Genomic DNA, 26,630 nt, shown 5'->3' on the forward strand with positions numbered 1-26,630 from the left:
GAGAAGCATTAATGGGTCTAATAAATAGTTTTATTCTTCAACTTACTGTAACTTTACTTGAAAGGGCTTTCTTCCGAGAAGTAAATGCTTTTAGAGCCAATGATGTGATCATTTTGACAGAAACCTTAATAAAGCTGGGGTTAGATTAAGTTTTAGCACGTATTGACGATTAATAGTTTTGGAATCTTTATTATTCAGACTTGGGTTTCAACAGTTCTGGATGAAGTGCATGTTTGTACAGGTTTGGATACCTGGCCAACTTATTGCACTCCACCTCTTCTACCCACCTTTCTCCCCTCTCCAAATCTAGCACTAATAGAGTCTAACTTATAACGAACGTTTGACTGTAACAGAAAACAAGACATCCAATCTGTAGGAATAGAACTAAGAACAATCTTCTTAAGAAGAACTTAACGACTAGACTGAGATAAAAGAGGAATTTTTTCCAACTTCAGCGTTTCCTTTCAACCCTTTGGATCAACAATGATCAATCCTGAGTTTTATTTCGAGAAAAAAATATTGTAGTTCTAAGGTAAGAGATATTGTCTAAAATAGTATGAATTCCCAAACTGCAAGCCACTAAATTTTTAATATCTTCACCAACATGCTTACTAAATAACACTCGACGACTTCTTCAAATTAATTTTCAAACCAGAGATATCCTGGAATAAGTTCAACAAAGCATGAAGAGTTGAAATGTCATCCTTGTTAGCCTAACAAATAATAAAGGTATCTTCTGCAAACAACAGATGGGTGACCGCAAAATGATGTCTACCATTCTTTGTACCTTAAACATATTTAAATTTCGATAAACATCTAACAGATGGGACAATCCTTCCGTAGCAACTAAGAACAACAAGGGACTTAATGAATACCCTTGCCCTATCCCTCGAGAGGGTTCAAAAAAACAGATACTATTTTTCATTCTAATTGAGTAAGATATTGGAGATAATACATAGCTAAGTTAAATCCTAAGAATTAAAAAATGACCCATAAATAACCCCACTCAACCCTATCATATGCTTTAGACATATCTAACTTAAAAGCTGTCACTCCTACGCCTTTTATGAGTTTTAAGGAAATAAAAAATTTCCTGAGCCACAATAATGTTATTAGATATTTGCCTATCCTTAACAAATGTAGCTTGATCAATCCCGATTTTGATCGTTTCGACACAGTCAATTCACACACAAAACCCTAAAATTTTTCCTGTTTATGAATCTGTGGACCAATTCTAGGGTTCTTGAAGGCCGATTCCATCCAATACAATTCGGGATCAGATCGGAATCGTCACTGTCCGATTCCACATTTTAAAACCTAGGGGTGAATGCTAACGAGCCTGGTCCCCAAGACCCCAAGTAACCATCTACCTTCTCCTGTTACAGCTACGGTATTAAGATTCGAGAATCAGATTGGTGAATCAACTGATTTGGATCAGAATCAGCCGTAACCGATCCAATCAATTCCCACTGATTCTACTTTGTTTCCGGCCTACTCCAGTCAATTCTGGCTGATTCGAATCCGAATCAACACTGACCAATTCGATTCCCATTGCCCTTTTTCTAAACCTTGATTACAGCTCCAGGAACTAATTTCGCGCCTGTGGTGCAGTCCACTTAGAACTTAGAACTGTGCTGAAAAAGATAAACAAGACTCAGAATTTTGTTTGCTACCAAGGAAGGTCGGCTGATCAAAAAGCTTAATTCAAAGTCAAGATACAGTTTCTCTCTTTTTGCAGCCCTCACAAGTCCATCGAACTCCTGTAACTTCACTGAGGTTTCATAGGAGGTATGTTATTTTTCCTTCACCCATGGTGGAAGAAAACTTTAGTTGAGTCGACATAAGCAAAACCCAAGTAAGAGATTCCAATTGTAACCACAGACGAGCAGCAATTCTTCAACGTTGTTCAACAAGATCAAGTGATCATTAACAGATGTAGTTAGTCGAATCTCGAATGGTTATTGTACAAGGTACAGACTTGGGTGCCACATGGAAGGGTTTAAAGGCTGTACAATTGTAATCTTTCTTTCCTATTCCTCTAAAAAATAGGTGGGTTGGGTTATTTTGTGTGGGGCTTTCAAAAATCAGATCAAGCAAATCAGTTGATTCGAATCAATTGAATCGGCCAATTGAAATAGGATTTGATTGTGATTGATCCCAATTCTACACATTCTTGGAGCAGCTGGTTGTAGGGTTTTTGGGACCGGATTGCTAGATTTTCAGCTTTGAAGGGCCTATTCTAGGGATTTTGGGACCAATTCCGATATCATTAGCAGCGACCAATTCAACCAATTCCGAGTTTAAAATCCTTAGTGTGACTCATGCTTTAGAACTGTGATAATTTTATATTGTAAATCAAGATCATTACCATGCAAAATGGCACCTGTAGAGAAGGAAGATGTGTGATGATGTGACTTTAATTCGTGTCATCATTGACTCTTACCCCCTATCATTCAGATCCAAACTACCCCTTCTTATGCAAATCGATACTGATGGCCTAGTTGAGGGGATTCCTCCTTCACCACTCGATGTTAAAACACCTTCAATAAATACCATATAAATACCTCCAATAAGAAGACCAATGGATGTTTGGAACAGGTTTTCAGCAGGTATCGGAAGTTCTACAAATGAACTAGTGTGCAAATCGAAATACCAACCCGTCTACTAGTGGTTTTTTTCCCGGGCACAAGTTCAAGGGCCAAAAAGCCATACAAGACAACCCACTATAGGGGCCAAGAAAACCCTACATTATATCACCAGATCTCGATTTTTCATATATAAATGTAACTAATGTATCTCCTTTGTAAAAGATTTCTCCATAATGGCCATGAACGTTTGCTCATGGAGTGGTCAAATAGGACTTGGCTGATCTTATTACTAACGAATCAACATGAACAATTAAAACATGGCCAGATTTTAGATGCGGTCCTTTTTTGGATTATACATTCATTTTCACAAAAAACTGTCCTAGAGTAATTATTACATATATTTTTTTTGATAATTAGTTTATGTCTCACCAGAGATGTCTATGCAGGTCGTTTGAAAAGTTCTTCAGCCAACGGACTTCCAAATCCAATGGTACAGTAGCAAGAAATCCAAACTGTTGTGGTACCGTTAGAGAATTCAGATGTGAAATGAAATCTGGCAAATTGTCCAAGGAGCCCAGAGTTGGCTTGTACTCTGTAAAAAGCCAACAAAGCAACAAAATCCCTGGAAGCATTTACGGAGTCTTCATGTCTATTTCAGCCAACATACATTCAAGTCCAAAAATACATTGTAGCAAGAAACAGTGAAACACACACAGTTTCACTGTTTTTCCAGAACTTAAATAGATGGGGTTTCAGAAATCTTTCAATAGATTAGCATGTACTTTTAATGAAAAAAAAGGATTAAGCTTGTACTCGGTTGAAAGCCCACAAAGCAACATAGTCTCCATGTCTATGTTGAAACAGTCTCCATGTCTATCCATCAAAAAAATTTGGGGATGATGCTATCAGCTGCGTCCCCTCCCCCCCTCCTCTCCTCCCTATTGAGTTCAGACCCTGTAGGTAGGATAGCCCCAACCCAACCCATTTTCATGGTTTAGATCACATTATTGCTGATGTCATTGGGTTTGGCCAATCAAATAGAAAGAAAATGAAGCCCATACTGGATGCCTGGGAACAATCAGCTCATTCCCCAACACCAGTAGATTGCATGGCATACATAGCTTACTCTTGCAACTACAAATCAATGACAAGAAGCTCACTAAATCATTGGCAGCTTTAAAATGCCAAAAACAATGGAACTATATAGATAATTACATATCCTGGAACACGATTCAGGATAGACTGACAACTATAAGCTACACTGCAGCAATAGTTCTTTCTGTATCTACCACAAATGTGAAACTGTACAATTGGAACATCTGAATGAGATCACAGTTAGCTAGCAAAACGGTCCCTCCATTTTAAGTCTCAATTCCAACTTCATCACAGGCAATAATAGCTGGAAGTCAATAGAAATTGTTAGGATAACATGCAATTCAAGCCATACACGTGAAACGCATTCACTAAGAAGCAAAGATTACTTGATCATTAGACCCAACAGCAGTTTCCATTGCAATCTCTTTTCATGGTCACTTTATCACATTTAGTTGGGATAAGTCGAGTTGTTGTTCCTCACTTTATCACATTCATAAAAATAATGAATGGCCCAAAAAACATGAAGCAAACCATATGCAATTGAATGCAGCTCACAGAAGTGATATAGAAACCAAACTAGCCAAGTATTACGCTACTTGGCCAGATTCAAACTGAAGGGTGAAATCAAAACCTTAGTTTCTTCGGAGCAGAAGGATTATACTCAGATGAGTGGGAATAAGGCATTAAAACAAGACACAGGTCCAAAAGGCAAGGAAAAAATTACTAGTGCCGATGTTTCTCCTGGCTCTGTAACCAGATTTGACAACAAATTCATCAATATCATGGACCGAGTACTCATCAGAAATATAGCTTAACAAGGTCAAACATGTGAATTAAAACCAACCACCTGGAGCTGCTACCAGCTACAAGATAAGGTACATGAAACCAAGCAATTTTTGTTATGGATGTGGAATAGGGGTGTAAATCAACAGCTGTGATAATGGTAGCAACAAATAGGTTGGCGAAAAACTTGGCAACTGTTTCTTCATGGCTAGGAAGGGTTGGCAATTTCTGATTGGACTATCATTGTTGCTGGTTCAAAACCAGATAACGAGAGAAGGATGGATGTGTCATGTTGGTAGTTGGCATTTTGGAAACTTCAAGCCAGACCTTCAGTACAGATCCTGGATGCCCAAAAGAGATTCTTGTAACCAACCAAAACTAGTTGGGACAATACTTGTGATGAGTCAAATTTCTGGCTGGGCTGAATATCATCCACAGTACAGGTAAGGCAAGAAACGTCTTTGGTTCTTTATGGGTGAGGAATGAGATAAGCTTGCATTCAGGTTGTATGGACAAAGTTTTTCTTATCCAGCAGGTCCAAAGAGTTTCTTTATACTATCACAAATATTTACCACACAGCGGATTGGATAGAGATGAAATTTTGTCGACAGTTGACATGTCATGGTCAGGGTTTGTAAACACAGAATAGGGATCAGAATCATTTCCAGCCGATTCCGAACCGGGGTGAATCGGTTGGCGGCCATAATCTGCCTTAACCCTAGAATTTGTATATGGATCCAGCCATTTTGAATCGGCCTTGGCCAATTCTGATCTGATTGTGATTTTTGAATCTCTGGTTAAGGTTTAACCAAACAGAATTGGCCAAGTGGCCAAATAAGGTTTTGAAAATCCAGTGAAAAATGAAACTTTCCTAAAAAGAAATGGATGGATGAATATCCGAAGGAATATGTCAATCCATGTGACAGTAAATATTTGAATTAAGTATGTGTGAAATTTGAAATGAAGCTAATCTAGACCATTTTCTACCTATCCCTAAACTAAGATCGTCATATCACCTTTCCACATAGCAAAACATGGTGTCAATCTAGAGATACACTCTACTCTTTCCGGACTAGAAAAACTTTTACCTTTATTTATTTATGGGGGAGGGTTTCCCATGCTGCCAGTATAGGACGAATCTCCCATGCCACATCAGTGGTAGTGAGCAGGATAATATCTTCAGTAGGGGGCTCACAATGGTAAGAGGAGAAAATGAGTTAAAAAATCCAAGTGAGAGGGTCGTACCTTAAGTGAACAACATGGAGATCTTTTTCCATATATAATTTACTTACTAAAGCAATTTTGTTGGATGGCAACCCACGAGAAAAAACAGCTGGGGACACTTAGATATGCCACATGGCAAATTAGGTGGAGTTGAAATTTTATGGACAAGTAGACACCAAGGCTCCTTGCTCATACAAAAAGTCTCAGCTCAATCGGAGTAGGCCACTCAACAGAAAAAAAAAATGGAAAAAATTCAGGACTACCAAGAGGTGCACGGGAGTACAAGGGAGTGCATGAACATACACAGGAGGATTGACCATTAGATGGAGGGACGAGGCTGAAATTCGACAAATGGCCAATTTAGACCTTATATTATAAATGTTATGCTAGGGCATTCCCCGACAAAATAAGCGACGCACTACACTATGACCCGAGTGTAGTGAAAAATGAGCAAGGGTTAGCTAAGATGTCCCCTCTAAGCGACATGTCACGTCGGTGCCCGGATGCATGACAAGTAGGCAAGCGTTCTCGCACCGTATACAAGTGCGGGTAAAGAAGCTAGTCCAAAAGCGTAGGATTAGATTAGCATCTTGAAACATTGGATCTTGAACAGGTAAGAGTCTAGAATTGATAGATGTTATGAAAAGAAGAATTAACATAGCTTGTATTTAATAGACTAGAGATGGAAGGGTAAAAAATCTAAGGAGTTGGATGACTTTAAACTTTGGTATACGGGGGATAAAAGTAATACAATTTGAGTGGGCATAGTAGTGGATAAAGATTTAAAGAATGATGTGGTGGATGTTAAAAGATTCGGAGATAGAATTATATCCATCAAACTTATGTTGGAGAAAGAGGTTGTCAATATCATTAGCGCTTACACACCTCAAGGAGGATTGGATGATAGCAAGTACAATTTTGGGAACACATGGATGGATTAGTGCAAGGCTTAATTCAAGGAGAAAATATTATTATAGGGGGTGATCTGAATGGACATGTTGGGAAAAATCGTAGAGGCTATAAAGGTGTACATGGAGGATATGGTTTTGGAGAGAGGAATGAGGAGAAGATTTCAGTTTTAGATTTTCCTGTGGCTCATAATTTATCCATTGTAAACACTTACTTTGCAAAGAAAGAGGAGCATTTAGTTTTCTTCAAAAGTGGGCATCATAGTAGCCAAATAGATTTCTTCCTAACTAGACTGTAAGGTTATACCGGAGGAGAGCCTAACCACACAACATAGATTAGTGGTCAGGGATATGTGGGTCATTAAACAGAATCGTAAGAAAGGTGAGCTTATTTGCTCTAGGATAAGGTGGTGGATCCTAAAAGGAGATACTTTGAAATCTTTTACGGATGAAGTGGTCAAACAAGGAGAGTGGGACTTTGAGGGAGACACTAATACGATGTGGAATGAGACGACTACTTGTATTAAGAAGGTTGCTAAAGATGTCCAGACGTATCAAAAGGAAAACGCCATTCCTCTAAAGAGACTTGGTGATGGGATGATGAAAGAAAGCTAGTTTTAAGACATGAAAAATGATTTAGGATGTAGAGGATCTACAAAGGTGTAGATTTGCCAAAAATGAACCTAAGAAAATTGTGGGAAAAACAAGGGCAAAGAAATATGAAGATCTTTATAACAATCTAAGCCAAAAGGAGGGGGAAAAGGCTATCTATAAAATAGATAAAATGAGGGAAAGGAAGAGTAGAGATCTCGACTATGTTAGATGCATTAAAAGTGAAGATGGTAAAGTACTAATAAGGGATGAGGACATTAAGAAGAGATTGGGAGGTTATTTTGCGGCCTACTAAATGAAGATACTTCACGTAATAGTATTCCGGAAGAGTATATTACCCATCAAGATACTAGATGTCATAGATATATACGAAAGATTAGGGTGTCTGAAGTAAAAAAAGCTTTAAGGAGGATGAAAGTAGGTAAGGCATAAGGCACAGATAAAGTCCCAATAGAAGTGTGAAAGAGCTTAGGAATATATGGTTTATCTTGGCTAACCAAGGTGTTCAATAAGATTATGAGCACAAGGAAAATGCTAGATGAAAGGAGGAGAAGCATTGTGGTTCCGATTTACAAAAATAAAGGTGATATTCAATACTGCAATAACTAGAGAGGCATAAAACTAATGAGTCAAAATATGAAATTATGAGAGAGGGTTATTACTTGAGACAAAAAACTACTATTACGGAGAACCAATTTGGATTTATGCCAGGAAGATCCACGACAAAAGCTATTACTTACTTACGATACTCATGGAAAGATTAAAGATTGCAAAAAAGATCTCCATATGGTCTTTATTGACCTAAAAATCTTATGACATAGTCCCTAAGAGTTAATCTAGCAAGTATTAGAGAAGAAAAGTGTTGTAAGTAAATATGTGGACATAATTAAAGATTTGTATGATGGTGCGGTGACAAGTGTAAGAACAGTTTGGGGGGGGGGGGGGCAAGGTAGTGAATTCTCAATTACAATTGGGTTACATTAAGGATCGACTTTAAGCTCTTGTTTGTTTGTGCTTATCATGGATGATTTAACTAGAGACATTCAAGATGAGGTTCCTTGGTGTATGTTTTTGTTGATGATATTGTTTTGGTGTATGTTTTTGTTGATGATATTGTTTTGGTGGCCTCAATCATAAATAAAGAGAGTGATATAGAGGATAATGTTTCACAGAGAATTAAAATATGATGGATGAAGTGGAGAGGTACGTCTGGAGTGTTGTGTGATCAATGTATTCTTTAAAGGAAAATTTAAAGACAGTCATACGACTGGCTATGATGTTGATGTAGAGGAAGTATCGGCCCAATTCTTGGATTCTCTGGACCGACAGAAAGTGATCCAATCTGGCAGAAAATACTAAAACTCCCAGGGCCAACTTCCGGACAGCGTAACTTTATCATTTCTCGTCTGATTCGTTATTAAAATATCTTTTTAGAAATAGCGTGCAAAGATCTACATGTGCATGGGGCTGCGCCGGGTTCAACTAAGGCATCCGCCCAAAAAACCTTTGTTTTCAAGGCCGTCCAGGGCTTCAAAGTTTTGACGTAAATTTTGAATTTTGGGTCACTTTTATTAGTTTGAAATGTATCTTGACCTATTATATAAGGTCTCTTTGGGCTTTGTGATGGATTATCTTGAAATCTATTGAAATTTTCAATTTTCGTCCCTATCTTCTACCTTGTGGATTCGAGATCCGTTTGTGCTAGAACGATATCTAGCTCATCCATCCTTCTACTGCATTAGATGTATGGTGCAGAATGTTGGGTAGTTAAGAAACATCATATAGATAAACTCAGTGTAGCGGAGATGAGGATGTTGAGATGGATGAGTGGAAAACTAGGAAAAATAAAGTAAGGAATGATCATATTAGAGCTGATTTGGGAGTAGCTCCGATACATGATAAGCTACGAGAAAGTTGTTTGAGGTGGCATGGCCATGTTCAACGGAAGCCTTTGGATTCTCTAATACAGAGGAGTGATTTTTGATATTGATTGAAGGAACTAAAAGAGCTAGGGGCAGACCTAAAATGACCTTAGGAGATGGGGTGAGGAAATACATGCATAGCTTAGGCCTTGTATCAAGTATGGCCTCGAATAGAGCTGATTGGAGGGCAAGGATTCACGTAGCCGACCCCATTTAGTTGGGATAAGGCTGAGTCGTTGTTGTTGTTGAATAAAAGTTTGATTTAAATCTAGAGAAACAGGGAACTATGTAAAAGTGAGGTGGTGGAAGGAAATTATGGAGAAAACAGAACAGGGGCCAGCTGATTTCCCTTCATCAATAGAGCAACTAATCTAGGAGGAATATGCAGGCTCTTCGTCGTGTTTTTTTTTTTGGGTGAACACAAATATAAATTACCAAAAGAGAGAAGACAAGAAAAACCCCAGAAGGGGTAGGGGAAAACAATGAGAGAATATAAAGGGGGAAACCTTTTAGGAGGACGGGGGGGAAGGGGAGGGGGGGGGGGGGAGGCCCCAGGAGACAACAATATGTTTGTTCCTAGGGGAGGGGGTACAAGAAGAGGGAACTCAGAAACTTTGGTCAAAACTTCAAAGGAGATGGAATCTCAAATCTGTCGGAAAGATCTAAGGTTGGATGTCCATCTCCGAAGGTTGCGCTCCATCCAAATGTGAGAGATTGCTGCTCCAAAGGCAAGTTTCCCAATTATATCACAAACATTGTTCCCTGCAACGGTAAAGGTTGCTCCATTATGAGCAAGTGGTCATGGGCTCGAGTCTGGAAACAGCCTCTTTGTGAAAGCAGGGGTAAGGCTACGTACATTATGACCCTCCCCGGACCCCACAGTGGCGACTGGCGAGAGCCTCATGCACTGGGTACCCCCTTTTTTTTTTACAGTGGTCCCTGCAAACGTCGAATCAACCCATAGCCACTCTCGATGGAAGGGAAGAATCCTTCTACTTCTTGGCCAACATTTGTCAAGAATACCAGACCAAATAAAGGAGGAGAAGGGGCATGCAAAGATGAGGTGATCATCATCTTCTATTGCATTCTAGCAAAGGTAGCAGGTAGGGGAGATTGAGATCTGATGGCGAAGGAGAAACGACTGCGTTGGAAGGCATTTTAGAGAAGGCTCTCTAGGTGCAAAAGCTATGATGAGGGATGTGGCCCTTGAACCAAACAAGTCTATGCCAAGGGACAACTAGACCCCTAGATCTCATAAGGTCCCAGGCAGATTTGGAGTTGAAGAGACCTGAAGAGATGGGGGTCCAAGAAACAGAATCTCAGTCGTGTTTTATATAGCTTAGGTATGGAAGTCTTGAAATCTTGGTTGGTGTCAACTTTGATCAAGATCCTTGTTGGAATATGTAATCCAGAATATCGTGGGGGTATTCTGGTCCTTTTGGGCTTACTTAGTTGTTAAGTTATTAGGATTAGATTGCTGCTCTTATTGAGTCAGCTAGTTAAGGATAATTACGTCTATTTCAGTCCCTTTGTAACTTTCCCCTCTATTGGGGCTTACCTATCAATGATAATAACACATTCTATTCTCTAATTCTCTCTTTCTAACCCACTGTTCTACTAACATGGTATCAGAACCAAGTCTGATCTAGGTTAGAAAGAAAGAAAAAACCCTCCTTTTCTTCTTCAATTGACTTCTCCCTCCTTTCTCTCTTTCTCGGTTTCACCTTCTTCTGGTTTTCTTCTTCTCATCCTTGTAAGGGGGCAACACTAATGAGGTAAAACCTAAACCAATGATTTAGTTGCTGCCCTCCCCCTCCATCCTACCTAATTTCATTACCTTTTTTGCAGATCGATGGTTGCTGGAACCATCTCTACGATATTGGAGTTTTCCAGATTTTTTTGAAGATCAGATCTCTACCACTATTGAAGGCTAATTGTTCATTGTTGGAGCTTCATCTGCAACCTTAACCAGCATCCATCAACCCCACTTTTACTCCTTTCCAATGGCTAGATCTGGCCAAACCATTAACCTTCTATTTATGGATCTCCCACCTTCTATTGTTGGATCAACCCCTGGTTCTCACAATCACACCATCAGATCAGGTTGGGATTTCTTGCAAGGGTTACTCCCTATAGAAGCCCTACTCGACCTGAGTTTAGACCCTTTCTGTTGGCTGGATTAGTTTCTACAGCAAGGCTTCCTTAACCTTCTAATTTGGTTGCCTGCTAAAACCCTGACAAAACCCTAACTCCAATCGATTTTTAGGGGTCCAGTTCGCTGTTCCTGCTGATTTTTGAAGGGTGATTCTCCACTCTTATAAGCTCCACTCGACCTCAATATTAGCCTCTATTCCAAGTTTTTTGAAGACCCCTACCCCAATCCAATCGATCTCTACTTTTCAGGGTTTTCCAAAACCCTGATACATATCAATTTTTGGGATGTTTGCTGCTGCCGTGGTTTTTTGGAGGAGTTTCTACCATCAAGAGGGATAATTTACTTCATCAATACATGGCTTGAAGAAGTTCTATTTCATGTGGTAGCTGCTGCCCTATTTTCTTTTTGCAACTTTTGGTGTTTCTCCCTCTTAAAGATCAAGTCTCAAACACAAAAAGAGATTGGTTATTCGTATTGGAGATCCATTCAAGCAGCTGAGGACAACATCTATTCCAAGACATCATCAATCTTTGACAAGTCATCATCAATTTTTTGAAGCCCCCTTCACTACAATCGATCTCAACTTTCAAGGTTTTGTAAGGTTTTTTACAAAACCCGGACTCTAATCGATCTTAGGGGAAGGGATGCCCTATCTTGCTGATTTTTTGAGGGGACTTTTATCAACATCAGAGGAGTACCTGACCCAAATATCAGCATCATTCTTGGAATACTTTTGACAAAATTCAGGTTTCTTCCTTATAGTTCTGTTGATTGGCTTCTGTAAGCATGACTGGTTAACATGTTAATGCTGCCTTCATAAGGACTACTGCTGCCCTGTTCTTGAGACTGTGTCTGCCTAATATTGGAGATCGAAGTTCTTTCACCTTATTGAAGAATTGAATCTACTACCTTGGAGATCAGTTTCTATTTGGGATTACAATAGTTGTTCCATGGTTATTGGTTGGGACTAAACATATTCAGTTGTGTGAAGCTTTTCTACATGTTTATATTCAGCTAACTATGGGAGATTGCTTCAAGCATTAGTGTTCTCTAATTCAGATTTGATCCAAGTTTTTGAGCAGTTTGTTACATCAATTCTGCCCAGATATCTTCATCAGTTCTATTCAGCATATGGGCGTTTATAAATTGGAGTTTTGCACACTAGTTCTTCCTTGTTTGAAGATTGATCAAGCATTGAAGATTGGAGCCTTTCCTTGCTTCAAATCAGATCTGTCTTCTTCTTTAGATCAGATCTGAATATTGGAGTTTGGTGTTTCTCCCCTACAGGTGTATTGAAAATTTATGTTGCATTACTCCATTATTCTTTATCCCACTACTTCTTCAATTACCCATATCCCATACCATACCTTTGGCATTTACCCATAACAACTTTGGAAGTTTATGATAAATTCTAATTTTTGCCATTCCTTCTTTTTCCATTACCCATAACACCTTTGGAAAATTCTGGAACATTATACTTTTGCCATTATCTCTTACATCATTTCTGTTATGTCTACGTGTGCTACTACACGTGAGGGGGAGATTATGTACAGTACACTTGCAGACATTGCAGAAAGCAGAACTTGCACGAACGTATGTGCAAAACATAGAAGATCAGTTTTTTCCACGTTTGCCATTGGGTATCTTTCGTTATTAGGTTGAGTTTGCCGTAAGGGGGAGATTGAAAGATTGAAGAGTATTGAAGATATTTGGTTGTTGCCTGTCTAATTGAGGACTTACAGTTAGGTTGATTTAGTTTTTTCCGCTGCCTGATTCAGTTGTTTCCGCTGCTTACCTGCCCTAATTGTTTATCTTCAAGTTTTTATGTCACTATGACAATCTGAGATTCATCACTAGATAGCTATTGAAGGTCTGAAAGCTGCCTTTTTGGAAGATATTCCAGTCCAGGTGTGCTGATCATGTCAGTCCTGGTTTTGAAGATCGATTATTTCAAGTTCTTGAAGGTTTATTTGGGAGCTGCATTCATCTGTCAAGCTGGACTCTGCTGCAACTCTATTTCTTCCTATTTTGTTCAAGTTGGGCATTAGTGCCTTATATGTGCCAACTTGAGGGGGAGTGTTAGAATGTTGAAGTTTTTTCTTATTAGTTCAAGCTGGAGCTTCTTTTTTACTTATATGTATAATCCAGCTTGAGGGGGAGTATTGGAATATGTAATCCAGAGTACCGTGGGGGTATTCTGGTACTTTTGGGCTTACTTAGTTGTTAAGTTATTAGGATTAGATTGCTGTTCTTATTGAGTCAGCTAGTTAGGAGTAATTATGTCTATTTCAGTCCCTTTGTAACTTTCCCCTTTATTATAAATACAGGGGCTTACCTATCAATGATAATAACACATTCTATTCTCTAATTCTCTCTTTCTAACCCACGGTTCTGCTAACAATCCTCTTCGTCTATATATTTAGAAAGTAAAAGCCAAGAATTTGAAGCTAGTAATTTTCAATGGGACTACCAATTTTGGCACTTCAGCGTATCTATATGATGTTGTCTAAAGATAGTTTCTGTACTTTGACCAAAATAAGGAACAGAAGTGTCATCCTTTTGTTTTGAACAAGTCAAATTTTTACAACAATCTCCCTTTGGGTAATAGACTTCTGATTGGCATTTGCAAAGATTTGTTTCTTTATTGATATCTGTTGAGTTATGTAACCCGAGAGGGTATTTTGGGCGTTTTCCCCCATAGCCAGTGGAGTCGGCTATGTGGGGGGTTTATTTGTAATTCTGTTCTCTACTTGAAAGTTATAAATATGTTGCTTGGTGATCACATTGATCATTCAAACCATTCACTATTTCTGTTTTGTTAACAATATCTCTCTTTGTTAACAAAATAAAATATGAGAGAATGCTTGAATGATCGAATTGATCAAACAAGCCACATATTTAAAATATGAAAGATTACATCATAGAGACAAAAATACCCCTAGCAATAGCCGACTTAACTAGGCAGTACATAAACTCAAATATAAAGCAGTAAAAGGACCAGAATACCCCCACGGTATTTTGGTGTACATTATTCAACACTCCCCCTCAAGTTGGAGCAAATATGTCAATCATGCCCAACTTGACTAAATTCGGATGAAATAGCTTTCTAGATAATCCCTTGGTGAAAATATTACCAAGCTGATCAGCAAACTTCACAAAGGGAACACAAATCAGCCCTTCTTCCAATTTCTCCTTGATGAAATGCATATCCACTTCAACATGCTTTGTGAGATCATGCTGTACCCAGTTATGTGCAATGCTGATTGCAGCCTTGTTATCATAGTACATCATAGGAAGACGAATAGGGACACCAAGATCTTGTAGCAAGCCTTTGAGCCAGAGTAACTCACAAATGCCTTGTGCCATAGTACGAAATTCTGCTTCGGCACTAGAACGATCAACCATATTCTGCTTCTTGCTACGCCAAGTGACAAGATTGCCACCTTCAAAAGAGCAATACCCAGAGATAGACTTGCGATCTGTAGAACCAACCCAATCAGCAGCCATGTATGCTTCTATCCGTAGCTGACCATGAGGAGGCAGGAGAATTCCTTTTCCAGGAGCTGACTTCAGGTAGTGAAGGATGCGAAGAACAACCTCTCTATGAGAAGAGTAGGGATCATGTATAAACTGACTCACAGTACTCACAACAACAGCAATATCAGGACGTGTGTGTGAGAGATAAATCAAATTCCCTATTAGTCTTTGGTACCGGCCTTTATCAACAGGTTCACCCTCTTTTTCCTTGAGACAAATAGTAGCATCCATTGGAGTATCTGAAGGGTGACATCCTAATAAACCAGTTTCAGCCAATAATCTAGGAAATACTTCCTTTGGGAGAGAAAGATGCCTTTAGAAGATCTGGCAACCTCAACCCCAAGAAAGTACCGTAGCTTTCCTAGATCTTTAATCTCAAACTCCTGCCCAAGAAAGGTCTTCAACCGGCTGATTTGATCACCATCATTGCCAATACCTACTATGTTATCAATGTAGACTATAAGAACAGTGAGTTTTTCACCAACCCTCTTTATAAAGAGAGTGTGATCAGCATTACTCTGCTTATAGCCCACAGAAATCATGGCCTTGTGAAACCAGCCAAACCATGCTCGAGCTGACTGCTTCAGCCCATAAAGTGCACGCTTCAATTTATACACCTTACCTTGGTTTTTGTCACAAGAGAACATGGTGGAATGTCCATGTACACCTCCTCATCCAGTTCTCCATTTAGGAAAGCATTCTTCACATCCAACTATTGCAATTTCCACCCAAGATTGACTGCATAGGATAGCAAAACTCAAACAGTATTCAGCTTTGCAATAGGGGCAAAGGTCTCCTGGTAATCAATGTCGTATGTCTGGGTGAACCCCTTTGCCACGAGTCGTGCCTAATACCTATCCACGGTGCCATCCACCTTCTGTTTCACTACAAACACCCACTTGCATCCAACAGTTCTCTTCCCAGGTGGAAGAACCACAAGCTCCCATGTGTTATTTTTTTTTAGGGCTTCCATTTCTTCCATCATTGTTGCCTTCCCCTTTCCATCTGATAGAGCTTCCTGCCAATTGTTAGGAATACGAACAGAAGAAAGAGAAGAAACAAAAGCACGAAAAGATGGAGAAAGGGAGTTGTAAGAAACAACATGGGATATAGGATGCTTAGTGCAAGCCCTGACACCTTTGTGAACAGCAATAGGTAAATCAGGAGAAGAAGTATTACCAGGTGGAGGGACAGCTTCTGGAACCAAGTTCGGCAATTGGATGGGTACTGGTGCTATGGTTGGTTGAAGCTGCTTATGTTTCCTTGTATAAGTCTGCACATTAGATTCTTTAATCTCCCTCTGAACTTCACTAATGGTTTTCTGGACTGGAGTTTGCTCCCCTTGAATAGGAACGTCGACAACATCAACTGAGATGGTTTCCTCCTGTATAGGAACCTCTCCCCCTGAGGTAGAGGGAGGACTACGAGTAGAAGGAACAGGAACAAACTCATTGTAAACAGACTGTAGGAAAAGTTCTATGGTCAGCACATCTTCACTAACACTCTCCCCCTGAAGAGATGGGGACAAATAATAAGAAACAATCTCATGAAAAACAACATGCATACTAACCAATGTATGTCTGGCAGGAGGATAATAGCACTTGTATCCCTTCTGGGTGGCAGAGTACCCTAAGAAAATGCTGCTGAGACTACGGGGTTCAAGTTTACCAGAGGAGCTAGTGTCCCTGGCATAACAAACGTAGCCAAACACCCTAGGGGGAACAATAAAAGAAGAAGAGCCAAGTAATAGCTCGACAGGGGACTTGGAGTCAAGAACCCGGCTGGGCAGCCTATTAATCAAATAGGCTGCAGTGAGGACAGCATCTCCCCAATGAAAAGAAGGAACATGTCAAGCAAACATAAGTGCTCTAGCCACCTCCAAGAAATGGCAGTTTTTCCTCTCAGCCAGACCATTCTGGGCTAGAGTACCATCAGCTATTTTAACTTTATCCTTGCCAGCAGTAGGGGAATAGGTATGAAAGAGGCTAGAAGAACCTGTCATGTGATCAGTGGCACCGGAGTCTATGATCTATGGAGTGGAGACAACCGATGCACAATGACCAACAAAGGAAATACCTGAACGGGCAAAATGAGAACCTGATGGTGTGGAATAACTGGCAGTAGATGTAGTAGAGGCAGTGGAAGACTGTAACATATGCCTGAGAGCCTGAAATTCTTCTTGGGAGAAAACTTGTTCAGTGGTGGGGGTTGTAGTTACACTTTCAGTGTGATTAGCCTTGCTTTTAGGTTTACCATGACCTCGTTTGGCCTCAAAATTAGAGGGCTTCCCATGTAATTTCCAGCATTGAGCCTTAGTGTGATAGGGTTTGTTGCAATGTTCACACTTTATAGGCTCCTTTGCGTAGCAATAGCAGCAGAAGCACTACTTTCAAAATTAGTAGAAGATTTGGAACCAGCAGCTTGTAGGGCTGATCTCTCAACTGTAGGAGTCAACATCACAACAGCCCGACGTGTCTCTTCAATAAGAACATAAGAAAAGGCCTGCTCCAATGTTGGAAAAGGGACCCTACCAAGAACTTGCACTCGAATTGGATCATATTCAGCATTAAGACTAGCCAAAAATCATAAACTCGAAACTGATCCACATACTTGGAATAGGCAATAATGTCGGCAGTTGTAGAGGGCTGAAATCGAGCATAGTGATCCAATTGTTGCCATAAGCTCTTGAGGACAACATAGTATTTGGTAACTGACAACTCCTTCTGAGTAATGGTATGGAGTGTCTTCCGGATGTCATAAACTTGTGCATCATTCCCCAATTGTCCATAAGCTTCCTTGGCAGCAGCCCATATCTGTGCGGCTGTTTCAAGGAGAAGGTACTGACTTGAGAGTTCTTGTGGCATGGAGTTCAGAACAAAGGACATAACTATAGCATCATTAGCATTCCATCGAGCTTGAGAGGGGTCCTCTTCAGTAGGCTGTTTAGAGGTACCATTAAGATGGCCACTGAGTCCTCTTCCAGCTACAGTCAAAGAGAGAGATGGCCCACATTAGATAATTGGTGCCATCAAGTTTAATGGCAGCAGTATAAGGGAGGAATTCAGTCTTGGACTGACCATCTCCTCCAGAAGTAGCCGTTGTAACATTAGAGTCTGGCATGATGAAGGTAAATCCTTGGCAGAAAAATCAGAAGTAAAAGCTGAATATCAGGTCTAGCAACCCTCTTGGCAGCAGCAACTTGCTTGAAGAAATAGCAGCAGTAAACGGCCCTGATCCCAAAAATCGATAAGGCTCAGGGTTTTGTAAAAACCCTGAAAGAGGAGATCAATTGAGGTTAGGGGTCTTAAAAAAAATCTGAAAGTGGCTGATATTGATGTCGAGTGCTCTTTGAAGTTGAAGAAACACACCCTCCAAAAATCAGCAAGTTTTGAAACCTATAACCCTAAAATCGATTGGAGTCAGGGTTTTGAAAAACCCTGAAAGAGAGATCGATTTAGGGAATTGTCTTCAATTGTTGGTGTAGACCTTTGATAGTTGCTGTCCAAGGTTGCTAATATGGATCTCCAAGAGGGGGAAAACAATCCTCAAGGTAATAGAGGCTCGATCTCCAAGAAGGGGAGAAATCCAAAAAATCACAAAAGTGGAAATCAGCAGCTATAGATCTCAAGTATTGTTTAGAACATTGATGAATGAGGTTTGGTGAAGGGCAGCATCTAGATCAGAAGATCACCTCATTAGAGCAGCCCTAAAAGGGATGGAGAGAAGCATGGAGAAAAAATAGAAGGAAAGAGAAGAGAAGAACAATGAAGGGGAAGTTTTGAAATCCTAGATTAGAGAATTTGGCTCTGATACCATGTTAACAAAACAAAATATGAGAGAATGCTTGAATGATCGAATTGATCAAACAAGCCACGTATTTAAAATATGAAAGATTACATCATAGAGACAAAAATACCCCTAGCAATAGCCGACTTAACTAGGCAGTACATAAACTCAAATATAAAGCAGTAAAAGGATCAAAATACCCCCACGGTATTCTGGTGTACATTATTCAACACTCTTCTATGAGGAAAAAAAAGTACCCCCAATCTTCTCAGGAGGAATTGGCAAAGAGTAAATACACAGCATCTGAGCAACAATAATAAACCAACAAAAAGCCAGATGTGAGGAAAACACAAATTACTAGGCTAGCATACTAACCTGAATAAAATGCACAATAAGCACCACAAAACTTCAATATGTTCCCACCTCAATAAAGGAAACACTTTTCAAATACATAAGGACAAGTAGATGGTTTTGCACCAATAGATTATTTTTCATTCTTCTGACATCAATTTGAAACAGGAGGTTCCATTATCTGAAACATTCAGATTAACTCATCAACTGTGGTTTTATTTTTATTTTTTTGGGGGAGGGGGGAGGGGGGAGGTGGGACCATAGTTGTCAAGGCGTTGCCTTGCGTCCAGGCCCCCTCAAATGCCTTGGGTCGCCTAGACACTAAAAACTATGAGTGGGACAGGGAGCAAGTTAACATATGGAAGCTCCTTGATATTTAGTGTTTGGTGGGTCCACGGGGTAGAGGACCTTTCACCCTTCTGAGTCACATAAATTTCAGCCCAAAATGAGTAAAGGATATAAAAATATTAAGAGACATCTTAGTAATTTCAGGCACTTTCTCTGCTCATTTTGGTCTGAAATTTTACCAAAGATTTGGGACCCGACACTTCCTCTATCACATTGGCCAAATACAAATCCCACAATGTTGGCAGATTGTAAAACGTCAAACAGCAGTAGGCACATTGAGAGAGAGAGAGAGAAAGAAGCAGAAGACTTGCCTTCACAACCGTAAATATAAGCTATAATCTAAATCAGGAAGGAGTCGATAGTTGTTTGACGAAGAACTTCAGAACTTCGATCAAGGCCATGAGATGCCACCTGTCATATAAGTTAAAAGATCATGGATATATAATTGAAGAAAATCGATCAATAGAAACTATATAAGCAAAAGAGATTTCTAGTAAGCCAAGATTAAATGATGTTCTCAACTTGCACTCATTAAATTAAACACACAAATGTATAAGGTGAAAGGGCCAATTACTCACCATATGAGTAAGAGCAGCATAGCGTTCCTCATTCAAATACAACGGCTTCCCTCTTTGCATTTCAGTATCCTGTAATTTTAGAATTTAAAACATGTTACAGCCAAGAAGTCAGGAAACGGAGCTAACAAAACAACTCATATTTTGGTACATTTTTAAGTAGGAAAAAGCTTTTGACTGCAAACATGTGACAGAACATATTGATATCAATACTATGTCTGGAGGTGTCATTTTGTCATGAATTTTTTATGCGGAATCCGGGCCAAAAACCCTATTGGGTTTGCTATGGGCCCACCGGATATTAAACAACTCAATTAACAACGTGTATGGCAATTTCGTAATTTAATGCAACTAAAATTAACAAGAGAAAAGGAACCATATGGGGGTGGAGGGGACTTGCATGAGGATGGATGATTCTGGAATTAAGACAGATAGATTAAAATAGAAGGAAACTTAAAAGGCAAGGGTTTTATTGTAATTTGTAAGACCATCCGCAAAAGCAAATTAGAAGACTTGATGTCTTCTTCAATCTCACGATTCCAAAAAGGGAATAAAGCCAGCAGTAGAACCAGAAATACAATACCCAATCGGACTCTCTCTTGAGTCCAAATCCCATGAAACTGTAGGGTATGATTCGCAATCTCCTGCCCTATTGAACCCAACTAACGGTCACTCGAAATAACAAGAGATAAAATACCACTAAAGGACTGAAACTGCGTCTGGCTGAAAACATCACAGGAATCAAGAGAGCTTGATTCTACCATTTTGATAATAGCTGAATACGATTGGTAGCGAGCATTTCTACCATTTTGATAATAGGAGATAATACTAAACTAATGTTTGAGCAATGCCAAAAAAATAAATATCTATATATACCTCTTCACCGAAGGCATCCAAGTAGGGAGAAGGCCAAGGTGACTGACGCGCTGATCTTTGTAACAAGATTGTGATTCTCTGTCACAATGAGAAAATCATCATTTTTCAAGGCAAGGGGGAGGGAGAAAGAAAGAGACTTTCAGGGCAGTTCAAAATTTTGACTAGTGGGTAGTAAAAACTTCCAGACTCCAGAACGGCCCCCTTCAAGGGAAAAAGAAATGAAGAAACGGAAAAAAAAAATTGTGCCAAAAAACCAAAATAATATTGAGGAGCATCAACCATACCCTGATCAATAGGAACACTCCAATACCAGCACCACAGGCCATTGCATGAGTTTGGCAGCTGCCTGCCCTTTAAAAGTGTTAGTAAAAAACATGTTAGCAACAAATGTCAAAGCTGCATGTTTGGCTCAAGAGTGGCAAACATAAACCAGCCATAGAAAACCAACAACTAAAATACAGCATTGGGAAATAGAAAAGGAATAGTCAACAAGAACAATGAGGTGTATGTGGAACCTGCAGCATGATTTCCAAGTTGGAGAGCATAATCTACCACAAAGCAAGCATAACGCTGGCACATCCTGAACAGCTTTGCAGTCAGGGCACTGCTGTTTTATATACCTGATGAAGCAAATAATTTATTGGAAGACTTTAAACTTCAAAGAAAACAGTGGAGAGGGTTTCTATGCTCATTCCCCCAACCCAAAAATAAATGGAGAAGGGAGTCCTCCAAAATCCAAATTTGTGGAGGGAAAGTAGAAAACATACCTCTGCAAAAGATCCTGGTAAAGATGGGGCAGACGCATCAATTTGAATGGAACTGCAGGAGTGGAGTGCAAAGCACGTCCATAACTCCGAACCTCAAACACCTTGAAGAAATGATTGAACCATCTTAATACTAAAGTATGCAACAACCCATCCTTGAGAACAACATCCAGAGAGGGGATCTTGAACATGTTCTCTAGTTGTTCAATTTCTATAAGCTCTATTGATAAATCACAGGTGTTTTCCCATATATCATTTTCTGTATGAGGAGATGATCTATCCCAAACACGAGATTTACCAAATGGCGTTGACATTGAAGAACTCAGCAATTTCCACAATAACGCACACCTTCGTAAATAAGGAAAAGTAAATCTACGAATCATATCTTTTGGATGGCATGAAGAATCAACATAGTTGGTAACAAAATACTCCTGAGTAACTACAGATTCTCCAATAATCTTGCATATGTCAATAATTGGGCAGTCACCAAACTGTAATTTGGTGAGATCCAGTTCATGTCTCCCACAGGATGTAATTACTGCCTGCAATGCGATCCACCAATAGAAGGAGAATCGGGCAAGAGAAGAAAATTTAAGCAAAACTCGATTTTTTTTCCCCAATAAATTCCTTCAAAGAATGAATTCTGAATTCTAGTAAGTACCTGAATGACACACACGCTATAGAAGAGCTGCACAAGAGGTAAAAAAGACTCCACGGATGATAGAAATGGACGTGGAAGACAAAACAGCACCCACATCAATGAAGAAAAAGGATCATGAGCAATGATTGGATCAGCAGCTCGTTTCCAGAACTGGATGTCAGGATATACTACTCTCTTTTCAACATGTTTCAGGATAGAAAACATGTCACCTGTCAAGCATGGCACCAATGAGATGTAAATAAGGTGCTTTTTTTGGTGGAGGGGGCGCAGTGGGGGTTATTGACTGCCTTTGATAGTTAACATGAACAATCTAACTTTATTCAGTGATGGAATTGCAATGTAGAAGCACAATCTAAGTATATGAAGCACATGTCCTCAACGGCTCGACCTACTGCAATTATATCAATAATGTTGTTTCGATATTTTATGCTTACGGGTTTTTGTTTCCATTTTTTTTTTGGGGGGTTGTATTGGACTCGATTATGAAATCTAAAAATTTTGTGATGCAGATAAATCAGAACAATGGAGTTATCTTAGGGGAAATAAGCCTTGAGTTGGGTTACATGTGTGTCGGGGCTTTCGTCCAAGGGGTTTTCATTGTAATAAGCCACTTTAACGGGCCTAAAATATTGGTAAAAGGTAGGAATACTGGATTTATTAATTTGTTAAGGGATCTTCTATTAGTTATTTTCTTTTTGTTTTTATATTGTAAAACTTCTTAATTAAGAATAGGGGAAAGGTTTCGTACACGGTCGTGTAAACCGTGTACAAAACCTTTCCCCATTATATCCCCAAATAATATTGTACAGATTGAGTAAAAACGACTCTTCTCCTCTGTTTACTGTTCGTCCTCTATGATTACGGTGCCCGCAGCCAGCCTCTGTCGCCGACTCCGACGCCGCAAATTCTCCTGTCCCACTTATTATATACCTACAAATATACGGATAACGCATCCCGACATTAGAAGAAGATCATTTTCACCTTTACTGACCTGAAATTCCTTCATTCTTACACAATACACAGACAGAGAAAGTCAGAAAAAAAAAATCAAGCTCTGTTTCTATATTTGTGGGGTCTCTCACAAATAAATGGCGACGACCCAGCAAAATCACACCTACGCACACACAACATCAGATAGTCAAGACTCTCTCTACACAAATGAAATGGAGGCAATACAAGAGAAGCCACATGCTGGCGCTCACATTGAACTGTATGAACACATGAAGTTCCAACTCAACCCAGACGGCATATAGCAGTGAATGCATTAGAAAAAAAGGATTCTAATTACACATGATGTGATTTGTCTAGAATTTGATCAAATTTCTTGGTAAATCAATTTCTATTAACAAGATTTTCTGCAACTCCCATCTTCATTTTTTTTATTTTTTTTGGTTTTTCATTCTTGGTTCTTGGTTTTTGGTATTAGGATTCTATTTTCTTAAGGTTGCAGAATGAATAGATAGATGGATAGGAAAGGAAGAGTGAAGCCGTGAGAGGAGAGAGATTCAGGAGAATCAAAAAAGAAAAAGGGGGGTGTGGAGAGATATATTTTGGAGAAGAAGAGGGTTTCAGGGGTTTGGTTTTGTTCTCAGAAAAAAAGGGGTTGGAGTCGTTGGTGAGTCAACTGTTAAACAGGAAGAAGAGGTTTAGTGGGGGTAAAATTGTCATAAAATGGGGGTAAATAGGAAAAAATACCTTCTTTAAGAATATTACGGGTATTAAATTAAGGGGAAAGGTTTCGTCCACGGTTTACACGACCGTGTACGAAACCTTTCCCCTTAAGAATATTTTATTCCAGTCTGAGTTGACTATCTTTTTCTTATTGGTTGTTAAGCCTTTAGGTCGGTTTAGAGATATTCTATTGGTTAAATGATGTAATGGGTTAAATATGAGCTTTCTATTAGTTGGATGATGTAAGCTCTCCTAAGACATTCACAGGCTTTTAAAGTAGCTATAAATACATGTACTGGCCAACAGGCCCTCACATAGATTGAAGAAATAAAGATGTTCCGTTTTTCAAAATTTTGGTTCCGTGGATTCGGTGGCATTTACTCTCTCATGGATTCTAGGTGTACTAAGGTGGATTTCTTAGTGGAAGGGCGGATTCCCTTTGCAGGTTTTGGTGGATTCCTAACCCATTTTATCATTCAATTTGTTTTATCTTTTATCTATCAAGAACTCAGGTCATGTCTGTCACCCTTTTCTGTTGTTTGTGGAATCTATGATTAAGCTGATTCTATTTCTGATATTTCTATATTTGCTGTTCTGTTTCACTTCCAAATTTGATACATTAGTTTTCTGATTGTTGGTTTCTGAATTCCTGAATTCATATATGAATATTTCATACCCTGCGGCTATACTGGTTTCTGATATATGCTGCTGGTTATGACTCCACCTTCATTATCTCCGTTTGATTCCTTTCTGAGATCTGTTTTGAACTCCTGAAAACTCTAAATGATTCTTCTGTTCTGTTCTTGTTTTTAAATTTCCTACTTGCAGTAGGATTGTTCCAGATCTCATAATCCGACCATCAGAGTATGATCGAACTTTGCAGGCACATTCTGCTTACTAAATTTACCCATCGACCACAATGTCAGACCTATCTGATTTGCCTTAAGTTTTTGCTTCTCTGTTTTCCTAACCCACCTTGAGATCTTGTTTGAGTTAAATTCCAACTGGATTTCCCCAGTTTGAGTATAGTCTTCATAATTAAGTCCAAGAGCGGGAGTGTACAAAAATTTATTTGGATTTAAATCATTTCATACTGGTATTAGGAGTTGAAAGTCAATTAGATTGTTTGGTCCTAGTTTTATTTACTCCCACCATCCGCAAGATAATCCTCCTTCCTTTTTTGGATGTCCCAAAAGGTTTTCCCACCTCACAAATTGGGTAATTATTTTTAGAGCAAATTACATGTACCACCCCTGTGGTTTGGTCCAATTACAAGTAACCCCCCGTTGTTTGAACAATTACATCCATACCCATTAAGGTTGGCGGTGTTAGTGAGGTGTTAGTTTTGAGATGTAAAAGACAGTTTTGCCACTTCTTTCTTCTTTCTTCTTCTCTCTTCTTCTTCTTCCTCCTCCTACAACCCCTTTCCTGCAACTCCACCCCCCTAACCCTGCTGCGGCTCCCACCTCCCATCCCTGCCCCCACCTCCTGTTGCTGGTTCCACCATTATTAAACTCCCAACTGCAACCCTTTCTTCTTCTTCCTCCTCCTGCTAGGTTTGCCACTTCTTTCTTCTTCTTCTTCCTCCTCCTACAACCCCTTTCCTGCAACTCCACCCCCCCAACCCCTGCTGCGGCGCCCACCTCCCATCCCTGCCCCCACCTCCTGTTGCTGGTTCCACCATTATTAAACTCCAACTGAAACCCCTTTCTTCTTCTTCCTCCTCCTGCTAGGCTGCAACCCCTTCCCTGCAAAATTTTATTTGATGAAAACACATGGGCTGTTGCAGTTCAACTGCTGTTCTCTGCAGACCAGCGTTCCCTAGAGAGCAATGCTGCAAGAGTTACCCCAAAAACCCCCATCCTCCCATCTTTCGAAACCCATATCCAAAATACCGAAAGAAAGTTGGGAGTTTTACTTCAGATATCAAAACGTAAACTCCCAAATTCTCTGCTCCAGAGGAACCCAGAACAGAAATGCTAAACAGGGGAGGGCACTAAAAAGGTGCAGAGATAGAGGTTGTGTGTGTGTGTGTGTGTGTGTGTGTGAGAGAGAGAGAGAGAGAGAGAGAGAGATAGAGACATTGCATTGCTTGCATAAATTTTCGGTGAAGTATAGGGCCCATCACCTCAATGGCGCAACCTAACAAATGTTAGAGAGTTTATAACAAGAAACGGGCACCTCACTGGAAGACAAAAGCGAACCTAAACCATTAAGAGAGAGAGAGGGAATTGGAAAAGTGTAAGTTTCTTTTACCCTTTCCTGTTTGTCTTATTGTGGAAGGAGGAACAAAAGCTGCAAATTGATTGGAAAATAGTTGTTGTTGGACTTGGGAGTTGGAGGGAGAGAGTGAGACAACAGTGAAGGACAAATCTACAACGACGACTCATATAGAAATTGAAATTGCGAGAGAAATTTCAATTGGTGCTGGATCTTTGAACAGTGGGTGAACAGTGCTATTGGAGAGTGCAGCTCCTCGCAAAAGGCCGAAGATGACAGGAACAAGTTGAAGGAGAAGAAAGAGTTGAGATGGAGGAAGATGAGGTTGCAACGATGGAAGCAAGGGAAGAAGGGTTTGGGTAGGAATGTAAACGGATCAGATTCGGCTCGGATAGTGCTATATCCACATCCGCATCCGATTAGCTTTCGGACGGATTCAGATAGTGCTAAACGGATACGGACACGGATACGGATCTGATATTTTATCTGTTTACATGTAAATATAACTTTTCGGATAGCTATAGCCTATCCGTATCCGCATCCGTTTAGCTATC

At 39.7% G+C, this 26,630-nt stretch overlaps 1 protein-coding gene across 1 annotated transcript in view; it reads right to left on the reverse strand.

The window, feature by feature from the left end:
* Positions 1-3,746: 3,746 nt before the first annotated feature.
* The window catches only part of LOC122660555 (E3 ubiquitin-protein ligase PRT6-like), a 79,115-nt gene continuing 56,231 nt past the window's right edge, over positions 3,747-26,630 (reverse strand). Inside the window, exons 13-21 of the mRNA XM_043855920.1 lie at positions 22,186-22,394; positions 21,528-22,066; positions 21,276-21,380; positions 21,045-21,111; positions 20,761-20,838; positions 19,888-19,956; positions 19,621-19,720; positions 18,986-19,120; positions 3,747-3,987 (exon numbers count right to left, since the gene is read on the reverse strand). Coding sequence (XP_043711855.1) covers positions 19,649-19,720; positions 19,888-19,956; positions 20,761-20,838; positions 21,045-21,111; positions 21,276-21,380; positions 21,528-22,066; positions 22,186-22,394 — 1,139 coding nt within the window. The 3' untranslated portion in view covers positions 3,747-3,987; positions 18,986-19,120; positions 19,621-19,648. The remainder of the gene's footprint in view (positions 3,988-18,985; positions 19,121-19,620; positions 19,721-19,887; positions 19,957-20,760; positions 20,839-21,044; positions 21,112-21,275; positions 21,381-21,527; positions 22,067-22,185; positions 22,395-26,630) is intronic.

Source organism: Telopea speciosissima, chromosome 1, assembly GCF_018873765.1.
Source record: "Telopea speciosissima isolate NSW1024214 ecotype Mountain lineage chromosome 1, Tspe_v1, whole genome shotgun sequence".
NCBI lineage: Eukaryota > Viridiplantae > Streptophyta > Magnoliopsida > Proteales > Proteaceae > Telopea > Telopea speciosissima.